The sequence below is a fragment of the Daktulosphaira vitifoliae genome, unplaced genomic scaffold (genome assembly GCF_025091365.1).
Source record: "Daktulosphaira vitifoliae isolate Bord-2020 unplaced genomic scaffold, ASM2509136v1 Scaffold_3, whole genome shotgun sequence".
Classification (NCBI taxonomy): Eukaryota; Metazoa; Arthropoda; class Insecta; order Hemiptera; family Phylloxeridae; genus Daktulosphaira; species Daktulosphaira vitifoliae.
The window spans coordinates 15,240,881-15,257,931 of NW_026099574.1; the positions used below are offsets into that span (position 1 = coordinate 15,240,881).

General features: G+C 26.7%; 2 protein-coding genes across 3 annotated transcripts in view; one reads left to right on the forward strand and one right to left on the reverse strand.

The window, feature by feature from the left end:
• The window catches only part of LOC126901299 (uncharacterized), a 111,935-nt gene that overhangs the window by 24,257 nt on the left and 70,627 nt on the right, over nt 1-17,051 (forward strand). The window lies entirely within an intron of this gene.
• On the reverse strand, nt 1,032-14,234 carry LOC126901303 (uncharacterized). 2 transcript variants are annotated; one of them, XM_050677698.1, is made up of 4 exons: nt 14,075-14,234; nt 9,239-9,416; nt 2,076-2,309; nt 1,032-1,322 (listed from the first exon to the last, which is right to left on the reverse strand). In XM_050677698.1, the coding sequence occupies exons 1-4, from the start codon at nt 14,156-14,158 to the stop codon at nt 1,234-1,236; spliced, it is 585 nt and encodes a 194-aa protein (XP_050533655.1). In that variant the 5' UTR covers nt 14,159-14,234; the 3' UTR covers nt 1,032-1,233. The 2 variants fall into 2 exon arrangements, with proteins under 2 accessions (XP_050533655.1, XP_050533656.1); XM_050677699.1 differs by lacking the exon at nt 1,032-1,322 and adding an exon at nt 1,768-1,985.

Here is a 17,051-nt window from a genome sequence, read left to right on the forward strand (position 1 = left end):
AGGGGGGGATTTAAAATGACAACTTTTTCACAACAAATTTACTTTTTCAACATAACTTTTGAAAATGTTCCGGAAGGTCTGACACTTTTATATATATCTTAAATTAAAGCTAATGTAATATACTTTAATGTGAAAAAAAAAAAATTTGACCTCTGGACTTGTCTTCACGGCGAAAATGGCTAATGAATGCTATTTTCGTGTGAAAATTCTCGATTTTATTATTTATATTATATTTAACTTTATAATGCTATAACTTATTAAAAAGTTTATGGATCCACACAACTTTTTTATGAGAAATAATTTTTTTTAATAAACTCTTTTTCATTCGACATACTTTATCTTAATCGAGATATTAATAAAAACGTCACCACTGTGCCTCGACCCCCCTGTGCTGGGTTCTTTGTATCTGTTACCACTTTTTTTATATTTTTAACTTTATAATGCTATAACTTTTTAAAATATGTATGGATCAATATAATTTTTTTTGTATAGATGCATGATGTCTTTACCTATCATTTGGTATATTTTTTTTATAAATTTGACTTTTTACCCATCTACGGGGGGATTCAAAATGACAACTTTTTCATAAAAAAATAAATCTTTCAAATTAAATTTTGAAAGTGTTCAGGAAAGTCTGACACTTTTTTATAAATATTTAATTAAAGCTAATGTAATATTCTTTATTATGGAAAAAAAAAAATTCAAACTTTATTTTGTCATCATGGTGAAAATGGCTACCGAATGCTATTTTTTTGTGAAAATATTCGATTTTATATTTTACATATAACATCAATACAATTTTTTATAAAAAATAATATTTATATCCCTTTTTTATTCGACATACTTTATCTTAATTAGGATATAAATAAGGAAATAGTAGATCATGTAGCATTTGGAATAATCCACCAATTTCTCTAAATAAAACAGTATCTAAAGATTTGCATCGAAGCATTTTTATGATAGTGATTTTAATAACTGTCAGATATCATTATAATTACAATATACTTAAAATTGTCACAACAATTAATCAATTATTATAATGATGATCTTTTATTTATTTTTTTTACTTTAAGCAATTATATATAATTTTTATAAGAAAAGAAATACCTTTCTTGGCTCTTTTCGGAGTAACAATTGTACAATAATAAAACCTCCTAATATCTAATTTAATTTATTATCAATACAGCTTTAGCAATGATTTAAATAATTCAATTTATACAGACAATAAATAAATCAAAACAATAAATAAATATCATTATTATTTTTTAGTTTTATGATGGCGAGCCTGTTAATAAACAAAAACCCGAATATATTTCTGAATGCTAAAAAAAAAAAATAAAAATAATATTTAAAATAACTAGATTTCAGTTTTTTATTTAATGCATAGAATAATTCAACTTTTAAAATTTATAAAATTACTTTATATCAGCTATAATATTTTCGACAATCATAATAAGTTATAACGAATATCAAATTTAGATTTTGCAGAAAAGATTTTTTTATGAGAAAATTTGTTATTATAATATTATTATTATTATTATAGTATTGTTCTATTTGCTAACGCAATCGCATATGTATAAAAATCTAAGAAAAACATATAATATTTTACAAAAATGACTTATATAAAAATTTATGATGAACATGTATTTTTATAACCAAATAGGAGAAAAAAGGGTAAGGTTTAAAAATAATGTTTATTTTTTGCTATTATATTTGAGTAATAAAATTTTTTTTTAAATAAATTTAAAAAGAAAAACTTTTACTACCAAACATATTCATCTCTTGAAAAAATAAATTGGGTAACGAATGAAAAATTATCTTACAAATGTATCATGTATATCAGATGGAATTAAGAAGTAATAATATCAAGTCGAAAAGTGAAATTTCATGATGCTTGATGACACATGGTTCCATTTGGTTGGTTATAAATAAATTCAGTAAATGGAGATGCCATTCACCTTCTTGGCAACGGATTAACTATCGATCTTGGAGTTAAAAAAAAAATGTTGAAAGATACTACATTGTCCTTTCATAAGTAGTAAAAGTCTAAATATTATACGTAATATTTATTTTACCTTTCATACTGATAAATTGTGCGCCTTCACCTTCAAAATGATTTATTAATATAATAAGAATTTCTTCAGAGTAAACGAAATTAAATTGTTTAAGAGCTTCTGGTAATTCATTTAAAGTCATATTATCTCTTCCCTTCGAATATTTTTTAAAATGCTTTTCAATGCTATTCTCATAACGATTAATACAATACGTTGCTTGATTCTTAAATTGCTTAAAATTCATAATTCCGTCCACTTAATGAAATAAAAATTATGTGTTATTAATTCATTTTTATTTAAAAGTAAAATGTTAATACTAGTAATAATTACATTCATTATTATCATTGATCGAAATTTAAATGACACTTAATTTAATTAATTTATTATAATATTTTAAATAATAATTTATACATGATTTAGTTTTTTATATTATTTGAAAATTAAATAACACTTCTTAAGACTGTTTAATTATATACTAAGTAGACAAGTTACAAATTTTTGGTGGTTCATATTGTTTTTTTTTATCCGTTAGCTTTTTTAGCTTCAATGCGAAGCTGAGAAGGTATTGGTTTTACTAAGATGTGTTTTTTTTTTGTGTCTGTTACCACTTTACCAACCAGCTCTCACCGAACCGATTTCTTTCAATGATACGTCAAAAGATCACAAATCGTATCTAGTCGAAGACATTACCCTCAAAAATTGAAAAAAATTCCCTCGTTCCCTGTAAATGGGGGAAACCTCCAAAAAAATTACAAATTTAAAAATCGCTAATTTTCGAAATTTTTAAAATTTTTTTTTATAGATGCTTGATGTTATTACCTATCATTTGGTATATTTTTTTTATAAATCTGACCCTTTACCTGCACACAGGGGGGGATTTAAAATGACAACTTTTACACAAAAAATTAAATATTTCTAATTAACTTTTGAAAGTTTTCCGGAAAGTCTGACACGGAAATTAAAGCTAATGTAACATACTTTATTATGGAAAAAAAATTTTCAAACTTTATTTTGTCATCATGGTGAAAATGGCTACCAAATGCTATTTTTATGTGAAAATATTCGATTTTATTTTTTACATATATCATCAATACAATGTTTTTATGAGAAATAATATATATATCCCTCTTTCATTCAACATACTTTATCATAATCAGGATATTAATAAGGAACTAGTAGATCATGTAGCTTTTGGAATAATCCTCCAATTTTTTAAAATGAAACACTATCTAAAGATTTGCATCGAAGCGTTTTTTTTTATAATGATTTTAATTACTGTCAGATATCATTATACTTGACCCAATTATGCCACGTCACCACTGTGGTGGGTTTTTTTACAAGTCGTTGTTTAATATTTGTTAAAGAGCAGTCCTTCGTTGAAATATAAGTACTGAAGAAACCAATTTTTCTATTGGCTATTTAAATATAATTTTATGAATTTACTATTTTTTCCTAGATCCATTGTAGGGAAAATTGAAACATCATAGGTTTTTTATAGCCATACTGTATCACGACTAATATCCGATGAAATTCTTTATTTGTTAATGATTAATTTGTTTCTTACAATAAATGCATAGCATCACGATGAAATTTATTCAGCAATAACATTACTTCTTAAAAATTATGTATTTCTATAGATTTTTAAAAGTATACATTTCTATGTTTTCTTATACGATTCAACTTATTTTAAAATTCTCTTGTTTTCCAAAAACAATAAAAGTATTACATTAAATAACAGATATTTTCCAAAAAAATTTACTAATTCGCGTTAGAATCTATTCATTTAATCTCTAATTATCTTATTATATAATAGATCAAGAAAAAAAAGCTATTCTGGAAAAATTACTTAGTGTGAACCGATGTTCACCATTCTTTTTTCAACGAAAGTATTCGGACATAAAACTCCCGGAAAATTATTGAAGAAGGTCAGCAAAACAATTCTATAGCATATTTATCAAAGTGAAAAAAAAATAATTACCCTCTTAAACTAATTTCTAAATACACCTAAGGAGGTGTAAAAACCTTAGTAAATACCTTATTAAAAATGTCAATCTTATACCCAATACATTTTAGTATTTTTTCTTTTTGAATTTTCGTGATTTTAATAATTAAATTGAAAGGTTACAAATATTATAAAAAACCCATCACAGGGGGGTCGTGGCACAGTGGTGACGTGGTATAGATGGATCAAGTATAATGATATCTGACAGTTATTAAAATCACTATCAAAAAAAAAACGCTTCGATGCAAATCTTTAGATAGTGTTTAATTTTAAAAAATTGGTGGATTATTACAAAAGCTACATGATCTGCTAGTTCATTATTAATATCCTAATTAAGATAAAGTATGTCGAATGAAAAAAGGATTATTAAAAAATATTATTTCTCATAAAAAAATAATGTTGATCCATACACTTTTCAATATGTCATAGCATTATAAAGTTAAAAATGTAAAAAATAAAATCGAGAATTTTCACACAATAATAGCATTCGGTAGCCATTTTCACCGTGAAGATAAAATAAAGTCCGAAATTTTTTTTTCGCATAATAAAGTAAATTACATTAGCTTTAATTTAAGATATATATAAAAGTGTCAGACTTTCCGGAACACTTTCAAAATTTAAGTTGAAAAAGTTCTACTTTCTACATGCATTTTTTAGATTTGAACCCCCCTCGTATATAGGGAAATGGTCGGATTTAAAAAAACAGTATGTCAAATGAAAGATGTATATAAATACTACTCCTCATGAAAAAATTGTACTGATCCATACATTTTTCAAAAAGTTATAGCATAATAAAGTTAAAAATGTAAAATACAAAATCGAAAATTTTCACACAAAAATAGCATTTGGTAGCCATTTTCACCGTGAAGATAAAATAAAGTCCGAAATTTTTTTTTTGCATAATAAAGAACATTACATTAGCTTTAATTTAAGATATATATAAAAGTGTCAGACCTTCCGGAACATTTTCAAAATTTAAGTTAAAAAAATTAATTTTTTGTGAAAAAGTTGTCATTTTAAATCCCCCCTTGTGGGCAGGTTAAGGGTTAAATTTATGAAAAAAATATACCAAATGAAAGGTAATGATATTATGCATCTATATAAAAAAGAATTATATTGATATGTTCATTTTTGAAAAAGTTATGGCACTTTTAAGTAAAAAAAATTGAAAAAATTTCGAAAATTAGCGATTTTTAAATTCGTAATTTTTTTGGAGGTTTCCCCCATTTACGGGGAACGAGGGAATTTTTTTCAATTTTTGAGGGTAATGTCTTCGACTAGATACGATTTGTGATCTTTTGACGTATCATTGAAAGAAATCGGTTCGGTGAGAGCTGAGAAAAAGTGGTAACAGACACAAAAAAAAAAAACACATCTTAGTAAAACCAATACCTTCTCAGCTTCGCATTGAAGCTAAAAATTGAATTAATTCCCCACAACGGAAAATTTGTAACTTTCATGGTGCATTGAAAAATACAAAAAGAAAGGGTCGCCAACCCACTGGGCGAGACAAGTATTGTCGGACCGCAGTAGGATTTAAAAAAAATTATTGTAATTGAAAGCAATTTAAGATAAAAAAAATAATAAAGTTGTACTTGATGTCTGTTGAGTCGTTGATAGTTAATGTATACCAAAACCTCGTGACAGTTGTCACATAATCATGATCATCAGGGAATACTTTATACAAGGCTTTTGCCCGTACCTTATAAACTAGGAGGATTTGATTTTTGAAAGGAAAAAAAATAAAAAAATACACGAGCCCATTCAAGATAAAATACACAAAAAAAAATAAGATGATAGTTAAGTTAAATTAAGGAGACTTTATTAAGTAATAAAAAAAAAAAAAATTAAGGTAATACGAGGCAAAAAACCGAACGATCAAAAAACCTCGTCTGCAAATTAAAGGGGAACAAAGAGAGAAAAAAAACAGATATTAATAAAAAAAAAACGGTAGCACAGTGGTGTCGTGACATAGTTGGGACAAGTATAGATATTTGACAGTGATTAAAATCACTTTCATAAGGAACAATTCGATGCAAATCTGTAGATAGTGTTTAATTTTAAGAAATTGGTAGGTTATTTTAAAAGCAACAATAACTCTTATTCCCTTAATTTTATTCCGATTAGTTATTTGTAGCTTATAACTTAAGTTTTATACACTGGACTACAAGGAAATTTCAAGAGAAACAAAAATATACTTTTCTAAATCAACTTTTCGCAATATTTTCGCAATGTGTAATTAGACTTTTTCTATCACTCTAAGTTTTAATATTTTACTTATAAAAAAATAAGTATTTACATATAAAAAAAAATTATTTAGAACAAAAAAAAAAATTATACTGATTTTGATTATTAATATGTTAAAAATAAGGAAAATGACATATTTTTCCTATTTTTTTAATCCTTTAAAGTTGATTTTTGTAAAAGTTTATAATAAAATAAAATTGATTTATCACCATAACTTTTAGCTCAATTTACAAGTTTGAAATTAACATCATTAAATAGAAAATTTTATGAGCATTAAAAAAATTTTATCGCTTAGATTAATATGCAGTCAGGAAATTTTATAATTAACTATTTATTGTAAATTTATCAGAGTCGCTCAATATTTTTTTGCATTTATATCGTAATAGATAAATTAAATAGAAATAATAGTAATCATTGCCTAGTAACTTATGGTGTTTAAAAAGATTCTATAATTGAAATATGAACTGAATTAATTTTAATGATTTATTTTAACTAAATGAACCAATCAAAACAAAGTTGTTAAAAAGATTTACTCAATTGAGCGTATAATAAAATTTGATTATAATTGTAAAAGTCCAATATTAATTCAGGAGAAACTAACAATCTTTTTTTTTAGAATAGATTTATATAGCAACATGTTATCAAAAAATTTTTAATATTATAGTCTAGTAGTAGCACACACTAATAGAGTAAAAAAATTATTAAATTTCCTAGTATATGCGGGGGTTAGAACCTTGTATCCCAAGCGCGTTATACCTAAGTTTTACCGACTCGGCAACCATACGTCGCTTCCGTCGACTGAAAAAAATGGCAATTTAAACTAGTTCAAATTTCAAAGCTATTTTCACGACATAAAAAAAGCAAAAAACTTTAAACAAGTTTAACATTCTATGCTATATCAATTTTATTTATATAATATTTATGAAAATCAGTGTACTCTCCTTGTCAGGTATTTTAAATTAAAATAAAATACAAAACCCATAATTTTTCACACAAAAATAGCATATTTTTGAATATGGTAGTCATTTTCACCATGAAGACAAGTCCAGAGGTCAAATTTTTTTTTTTCAAATTAAAGTATATTACATAAGCTTTAATTTAAAATATATATAAAAGTGTCAGTATTTCCGGGTATATTTTCAAAAATTAAATTGAAAATGTCCTAGTTTCAATACACATGTTTAAATTTTTGACCCCACTTGTTAAAGGGGTATGATCTGATTTACAAAAAAAGTGTTTCAGATGAAAGGGGTATATAAAAATTTACTATAAAAAAATAATAATATTGATCCATATATTTTTCCAAAAGTTATGGCAATATAAATTAAATAATATAAAATTTTAAATCGAGATATTTTTCATGGAAATCGTATGTTTTTCTTTAACTTTTATGTCCTTTTTCACCACGAAGACAAGTCTAGAGGTTAAATTTAAAGTATATGTAAAAGTGTCAGTCTTTCCGGAAAATTTTCAAAAGTTAAGTTAATAATGTTAATTTTTTGTAAAAAAGTTACCATATTGAAACCTTTCCTGTGGGCTGTTATAGAGTCAAATGTTCACAATATATATAAAATGATAAGTAAATATCTAAGGTATCTATAAAAAAAAAAATTATATTGATTGGGTCATTTTTAAATAAGTTATGGCAATTTTAAGTAAAAAAGTTGAAAAAATATCGAAAATTAGCGATTTTTAAATTTGTAATTTTTTTGGGGATTTCCCCTGTTATGTGAAACGAGAGAATTTTTTTCAATTTTTGAGGGTAATGTCTTCTACTAGATACGATTTGTGATCTTTTGACATATTGTTCATCAAAATCGGTCCAGCGACAGCTGAGATTGAGCGTTCACAGACACAAAAAAAAAAAAAAATAAAAAAAAAACACAGCATTGTAAAATTAATACCTTCTCAGCTTTGCATCGAAGCTAAAATAAATATAGTTTAAAAAACTGAAAAACACGTTTTTAAAGCACATCGAACTAAAAAGTTAAAAATAATTTTTAAAATAAGCTTAAAACAATAATGAACGAAAAATACTAGTATTATTGTGATAAAAGTGTCGGGCGCTCAATACACAAAAAATATGGCACAAAGCAACCACACAAAGCGGGGTCGTGTCTTAATAAAAATTTGTTTATATACATATAATAAAATTATATAGGAAAATATTGTTGTCGGCGAATGGTGAGCGGGGTGTGGTGAATGGGTTACGACCGTCTAGTCTCAAGGCCGTAGACACATGCGCGTGGAAAGTTACAAACAACAAACAACACACGACATACATGTGAAACTAATATAAGCGTGTTAAAAATCACGACCGCTACGGAGGAAAACTAACCAGCAACCAATTGCGACAATGGCTAATTTCCGACAAAACGTCCGGCGTTTGACACGGCGGTCCGTTAGCGACAACACGACTAGTCTTTAGAGTAGGAGTCAAAAAAAATTAAGTATTCAGTGCCGGAAATTATTATGAACAATTCGAAACATAAAGGGACAATGTATGTGGTGGCAGTGCAAATGACGTTCAAGATAGGAAAGGAGCAAGGTGAGTTTACACACAAATGCCGTCCATGAACCGGTCCGAAGTAGTACACAGCTGACTAAAAAATAAACAGATACTTTTTGTGACGATACGAAAATTTAGAACGAATTTAACGGTAAAATATAATTATTATAATAAAATTATATTGCTTGTAACAAAATAAGCATTAATATGCATAAATAAAGATTACACGTATTTATAAGATTTCAACCGTAAACAATGTAAAATAAAACCTCATATTTATATGTCTAATCAAAATATTGTTGTATTTATTTCTTTGAACGATACAGAGAAAAAATAGAAAAGTACATTAATTGCACAGATTAAGTTATAATATTATTTGTTGAATATAAAATTCAACTTGAAAATCATAATTAGAGTTTTACTTACTGTTTCCAACTTCTTCTCTGAATAAAATTCGGATAAATAATTCAGGTTGTTCTATTATCCAGTTATATTGTTTCAATATATGATTAAATTCTTCAAATGTCATACCATTTTTATCTTGTTTATTATTATTAAAAAAATTTTCCAAAGTAGTCGATGCTAAATCAATTAATTCTTTTTCCTGAAATGAATTAGATGACATTATAAGTAATAATAATATGGCCATAAATTCTTCAGATTTAATTATAAAAATTCAGCAAGTGAGGTCGTAATACAATAAGTTGTGGCATAGTTGGGATAAGTATAGTTGATATCTAACAGCGATTAAAATCATTCTTATACAAAACCCTACGACGCAAATCTGTAGTTAGTGTTCAAGTTTTAGAAGAAATTTTTAAATTACCATTGATTCTTAAATGTATGCACCTTTATGGTTTTTTAAAAATTTCAACTTAATTTAAAATACCGAAGTTTTCTATAAAAATATAATATAAAAAAAAAATTTCCCACAAATATTTTCCTGAAAAAATTAGGTTTTGCTTTAAAATCTATTAATTTTATTTAAGGTGACAAAGTTCAGAAACTTAATAGCGAATATTGAAAGAAGTTTTAGAATATTAGCAATAAGTATACAAATATTGTATGTCTTTAGGTTTTAAGTTATTTAAATTGTTAGTTTGTTCAAATAATTTTTAGTTTCGATGCGAAGCTGAGAAGGAATTGGTTTTACTACGATGTGTTTTTTTTTTTTTGTGTCTGTTACCACTTTTTCTCAGCTCTCACCAAACCGATTTCTTTCAATGATACGTCAAAAGATCAAAAATTGTAAGTAGTCGAAGACATTACCTTCAAAAATTAAAAAATATGTCCCTCATTCCTCGTAAATGGAGGAAACTTCCAAAAAAAGTACAAATTTAAAAATCGATAATTTTCAAAAAATTTTTAATTTTTTTTACTTAAAACTGTCATAACTTTTTCAAAAATGAACAAATCAATATAATTTTCTTTAAAAGATGCTTGATGTCATTACCTATCATTTGGTATATTTTTTTTATAAATCTGACCCTTTACCTGCCCACAGGGGGGGATTTAAAATGACAACTTTTACACAAAAATTAAATATTTCAAATAAACTTTTGAAAGTGTTCCGGAAAGTCTGACACGGAAATTAAAGCTAATGTAATATACTTTATTATGGAAAAAAAAATTTCAAACTTTATTTTGTCATCATGGTGAAAATGGCTACCGAATGCTATTTTTATGTGAAATATTCGATTTTATTTTTTACATATAACATCAATACAATGTTTTTATGAGAAATAATATTTATATCCCTCTTTTATTCGACATATTTTATTTTAATCAGGATATAAATAAGGAAATAGAAGATCATGTAGCTTTTGGAATAATTCACCAATTTTTTAAAAATAAACACTACATAAAGATTTGCATCGAAGCGTTCTTTATGATAGTGATTTTAATCACGGTCAGATATCATTATACTTGACCCAAGTATGCCACGTCCCCACTGAGCCGCGACCCCCCTGTGGTGGGTTTTTTATTATTGATTCGTAGTAGTGTTTTCAGTAAAAAAGCAATCATTCGTATAATTTAAAATTACCCAAACTAAAAAAAAAATGTGATTGTGCCTTTGATGAGCACTATAATTAAATTAAAAGCACGACCTCTAGAATCGGGCGTATTTTAAGCCTAAAAAAAGTTTAAAATGAATTTAATGAACAATATAAATATTATAATAAAATTGAATTGCTTGTAACAAAATAAGCATTAATATCCATAAATAATGATTAAACATATTTATAAGTTTCAAAGCGTAAACAATGCAAAATAAGACCTCACATTTAAATTTTTAATCAACATGTTGTATCTATTTCTTTGAACAATACAACGAAAATATATACATTTAATACATTAAATGTTAATTAATAAATAGGGAACATAAATATTCAATTAAGTGCAACAATTTTTTTATGTCCTAATAAAATAAAATTAAAATTTGTATTATTAAGTAAATTAAATAAAGGCATTGATGCTGTAAATTTGTTAATATTTTATCATTAATACAAGAACAGGAATGTTAAATATAAATATTTTATATTATATAATATAAAAATAATATATTAAATTAAATAATATATTCTCTGAAAATCAATGTTACCCTCTGTTATAAACGTGTGAATTTAATTAGTTTCAGTTTTGAAAGTTTTTTTCAACTGTAACTACTGTAAGTGGTAACAAAAAAAATAATTTCTTCACATTCAAAAATTGAATAGATGTTAAAAGTCAAAAGAGTAACATATTTTTTATACTAGAAAATTTTCTAAGGGAGCCTAATAAAATGTTGAATACAGTAAGAAATAACCTTAATTCTAATGTTTTCTTCAGTGATTTTTATTTATATTACTTAATAATTATTTTAATAAATTATAATACAATAACTATTGTTTATTTAAAATCAAATCATAAAATTTTTGAAAATAGAACTTGATGAAAGGACCCCAATATTATGTAATAGTTCTTCAGTCGGGACATTTCCCTATTTCACCTGCGTTACTGCCGCAGTGTAGTTGAGTAATATTAATCCAATGAGAGCTGTTAAAAAGTGGTAATCGACATACAAAAGAAAAAATATTAATAAAATATAAATAAAAAAAACAAATACTAAAAATAGCCTTCTCAGTTTCCTTGACGTCTTGGTTCTTTATTATAAAGTATTTTATAGATTCTAAAGTATTATTACAGTTCAGGTGTGGGATAAACGCGTGGATAACGAGTGGAGGGTTAGTTCGAGTGTGTTTAAGTATACGTTAAAATTATAACATTTTTTTTGCGAGTGTTTCATTGTGCGTGGTAAAGCGTACATTTTTTTTGAAAAAAATGTGCATGTGTTTGAAAATTATAATTTTGTCGATAAAAAGACTATTATTGTCTTATACGCGTACATAGTTATTTTCAACATGGGCTAATCGNATAGTTATTTTCAACTTGGGCTAATCGTGAGCCGAAAATAATTACGCAATTTAGTGTTCAAAAATTTGTCCCCAAAAACCAACTCTAACTTGTTTTAAATGTCCATCCCCTGGTCACAGAGTATGAGACTGTCATGTGAGGAGAAATGCAAGTACAATTGCAACGACCCTAAGTACCTCACAATTGACTATGACAAAGCAATATAATAATAGACAAGTGCTTCAAGTTGGACATGCAGGTGCACAGTCTAAGTACTTTAAAGACGCTGTCATAAACGGTACTACAGTTGGAGTAAACGTCGACATGGGAGTAGCGTGTGTCGTATGCGTTTGAATGATGACAATAATCTGTTAATTGACTACGATGCTCAAGTAACAGATGAATTTTTTGGATATGGATTTGGTAAAGTTCATTCGTTAGGTCGTTTTGAGGCAAATATATCTATTGATGGAGTAGTAACAAGAATGCCTGTTAATGTAGTGCCCGATGACCGAAAAATCATGTTGGACATATATCAGTTGGTACAAGTTTACCGAAAACTGAACTGTATAAAAGAGGAGGTCTCCGTACTTCAAAACAATTGGTCCCTCCATGTTTAGTTTCGACTGACGAACAAGTGTGTAATATTATATTATTACATATAATATGATGTTTTCATTTGTACATGTATGCCACATATTATGATTATACAGTTGCCAAAACAGGGTTCTCTTATTTAAAATACAAAATAACCATTTAATTATACGAAAACTTTTATGCTAAATTTCATTTTTATAGTATGTATTATATTTTATAAATTCATAGTATATTTATTCAAATATTATAATTATAAATTACCAAGATATGAATAAGAAAATAAGAGGTCACGTTGTTTGGGAATAATTTAATAATTACTTCTAAAAATGAAATACTATCTACAGATTTGATTGAAGTTGACACGGCACCGCCTTTTGCTCTAGGCTGGCGCTCACCCGTGTCTCTCTCGATATCAGCCGTCCAGCTATTAATATGACAATCGGTTGTCATCGGTCGTCTCCCCGCCCTTGACACTGAGATAAGGCCGCCGCCGAATATGGATTACCGATATTGCGTCCTGTTCCGTTTTCGACGTACACCTCAACTGGTGTGTTATTTTTGGTGCTGTTCCGTTTTCGACGTTCACCTGAAGTGGTGTATTTTTCTGTTTCGTTTTGTTTTTTTGACGTACATAGTGTTAACGAACGCGATTACGGCTTATACATATATATATATATCTTGATAGATAATTGTACGCCGTTCTTGGACTACGCATTAAGTTGTGATAACTGTATATATACTTGTGAATAATTGTGCGCCCCTTTGGATTACGTATTAAAGTGTTTTTTATAATAGTGATTTTAATCATTGTCAAATATCATTTATACTTAAGGAATTCATATGTAACATTTTAATTACTAGAAAGTAAGATTTTACTGCCAAATGCATAAACATGCAAAATTATGTTTGAGTATCATATTACTGACTTGATAAATTAATTAGATTAGAAAAATAATTTTAAGTAAAAATTAAAATAAAAGCAAAGTATCAGATATTTTATTTTAACAAATTTAAAAATTTTATATTTTCATAATTTCTAGATGTTCTGAATTTATAATACATGATTTCAATATGGATTGTTTTGTGTATTTATGCTATTTAAAAAATAATACAAGTTTATATGTTTTTTTCGGAAAATCGTATATCTAAGTAAGATAGAATAAAAAATAATATATGTCTCAATAAACATCTAAATATTCCTAAAAATTAATTTTCCAATTAAAAAACATTTAACCATTAACTGTTCTTAAAAATTAAATGATATCTATTTACCTCATTCAAAGGATTAGTCCGGAAAAGCAGTCCATTTGAAAAATTATTTGCTAGATAAACAACAAAGAAAATGTAAAAATACATTTTTGGATTGATTATCGCTGTATTTGAATAAAATTGAAAACTAAAACTATTATAACAATACTTAGTTTTTTTAGCGTTGAAAGGCCATTTTTATATATTTTTAAAATAGCAAACAAAGCGTTTAATAAATTAAATTTTGGTTTTAATATTTAATATTACTATGAATATAAACATTTTATTTATAAATGACAGGTATAAAACCTTAGTAATTTATATAATTATTTTATCGTCATAATTATACTCAAAATACTATAAAAAAACTTCCTTTGTATGTTTCAATCAACATGAAATACTGAAATTTAAGTTTATAAATAAGCTTTGATAATTTGCAGATGGTTTTCTTTAATAGATACTAATTTATCATTAAATAGTCATAAAAATTTTCTGTATAATTAAAAAAAAAAATGATAAACGTTAACTCTGGTTACTAAATTATGAAACGACAAATGTTTTTCGCACATATATTTACCTATAACTGCTTATCTAAAAATAAAGAAATAAATCATTAACTTTATTTTTTTAGCTTCGATGAGAATTGAGGAGGTATTAATTTTACCATGATGTGTTAATATTTTAATTATCATGTTTTTGTGTTTGTCACTGCCTTTTCTCAGCTCTCACCGAACCGATTTCTTTCAACGATATGTGAAAAGATCACAAATCGTATCTAGTCGAAGATGTTATTCTCAAAAATTTTCTCGTTCCTCATAAATGGGGGAGAAATCGATCAAAAAATTACAATTTTTAAAATTGGTAAATTTTGACATTTTTCAAATTTTTTTTCAAAAAATATCCATAGACTATAGAAAAATGAACAAATCAAAATAATTGTTTTTATTATGAAACCATAGGTATTTTTCTTTCATTTCATATAAATATTTGGAAGCCTGACCCTTTACCTGTCCACAGGGGGAATTCAATATAAAAATTTTTGAATTAAAATGAAAATTTTTTAACTTAAGTTTTGAAAGTGTTTCAGAAATATTGACATTTTTATTTAATCTATAATATGCTATTTTTGTATTAAAATTCTTGGTATTGTATTTTAATTTATTTTAATATAACTTAAAAGGGTAGTACACTGATTTTTGTAAATATTATATTAAACAAAACCTTTTCTTCTTTGGGGAAATGCCCGCCGAATTGAACAAAAAATGTAATTTTTATATAAAAATTACCTTTTAAAATATTAATATTTTAATACTTAAACGTGTCATAACTTTATTAAAAATAAATTTATTTGGTAAACAATTTTAGAAAATCTGGCCATTTATCTGCACACGGGGTAAGATTCAAAATAGCAATTGTAACAAGCAGCCCCTTAATAATAAAGGGGAATGGCCTATTACTGTGCGATGGTGTTGTTTATTTTGTTGAAATCAAAATGCGGAAATCAGAGGGGATAATAAATAGGTACACCTGCTTATGATTGTATAAATTACGAATTATATTACAGTTCTGCAAATGAAATCCTTAAAAGTAAAGGGAAAGGGGGGGGGTAACTTACATATTATACTGACCGACAAAGCGGCCATGAACAAAATAAATAATATACAAAATAAATAAAACAAACAATTAAACACTTAGCTGTATAAGTTAAGATGGTAATTAATGGTGGTGAGTGTGGACTGTATGTGAGCGTTGATGACGACGTGAACGATGACACTAACTCGTAATATGCGAGAAAGATTATTTTACACGGATATACAGTACAAAACATGTAAGACGCAACCGTATGAGCATAAACAATAAAGATATGGCGAACTATGGCCGATCAATAGCACAAACACGCGGAGGCGTTTGTTGTGAATACGAGAGAAGATAACGCACTACTTAATTGTTGAGGAACGACTATTAGATCGTAGTCGCGAGAACGAGTGTACTGTTTACGTACCAAAGAGGATGTGTCGCTCGCTGAGGAAGTAACGATGATCGGACCAATAATTAACACGTTCGAACCGGTCATACACGATAAACACTTTTTGCAATTCACGGTCAATGTGCCATAATAAGATATCCTTATCGACAGTTGACATTTCACCATCTTTGCGATCACTACTTTTGTCTGATAATTATCTTAACTTTTCGACCCCGTATATAGTGTGTGTGTGTGTGTCGCCGTCAGCTCCCTGTTGGATTATATCATCTCTAGGTGTCCAGCAGGTTGTATTATCCATTTAATATTTCGATCATTTAATAAATATTTATTTATATCGTTGTTAAACAAAAGTGTTATATATATATATATATTGTAGTGCGACCCTTGGTAGTTCCTCTAAGGGAATATAAATTAAATAGGAAACTTCAGTACCTAAGGTAGATATAGCCTAGCCAGCTATCCCCCGTTGGTCCCTTAGAATAATGTTGAAATGGTACAGTTTAGATGAAATATTGTAAATGTACTATTATTGTATTATTACTCGTATTATTGTATAATATGCGGCAACGTCGTGTGGGACTTTTACATTCGCATTATGTGGTGGCGGCGCTGGAAAAATGTTGTCATACCTAACAAAGTGATAAGAAGATAAAATAGTTGGTTGGTTATGATATCTATGTATTAAATAAAATGAACACTTTTGTTTTTCGTTTTTCTCTCTAAAATAAAAACTAACAAGTAACAATAAGATTTTTTATGATGAATTAAAATGGAAATATCAACAAACTATGTTTGAGAGAACAACGAATAAATACACACGAATATCAACTATATTTGAACTCCTACATCAATGAAAACTGAATCACCAGTACAACTGAAATTAAGGTTAGAAATATAACTACGACTAATCGTACACATACTAAATAGTACATAGAAAGAAATATGTTTATTTTTGTATATATTGGTATTTATATAAATTTTTAAATTGTTATTTAATACATAAACGAATTGTAA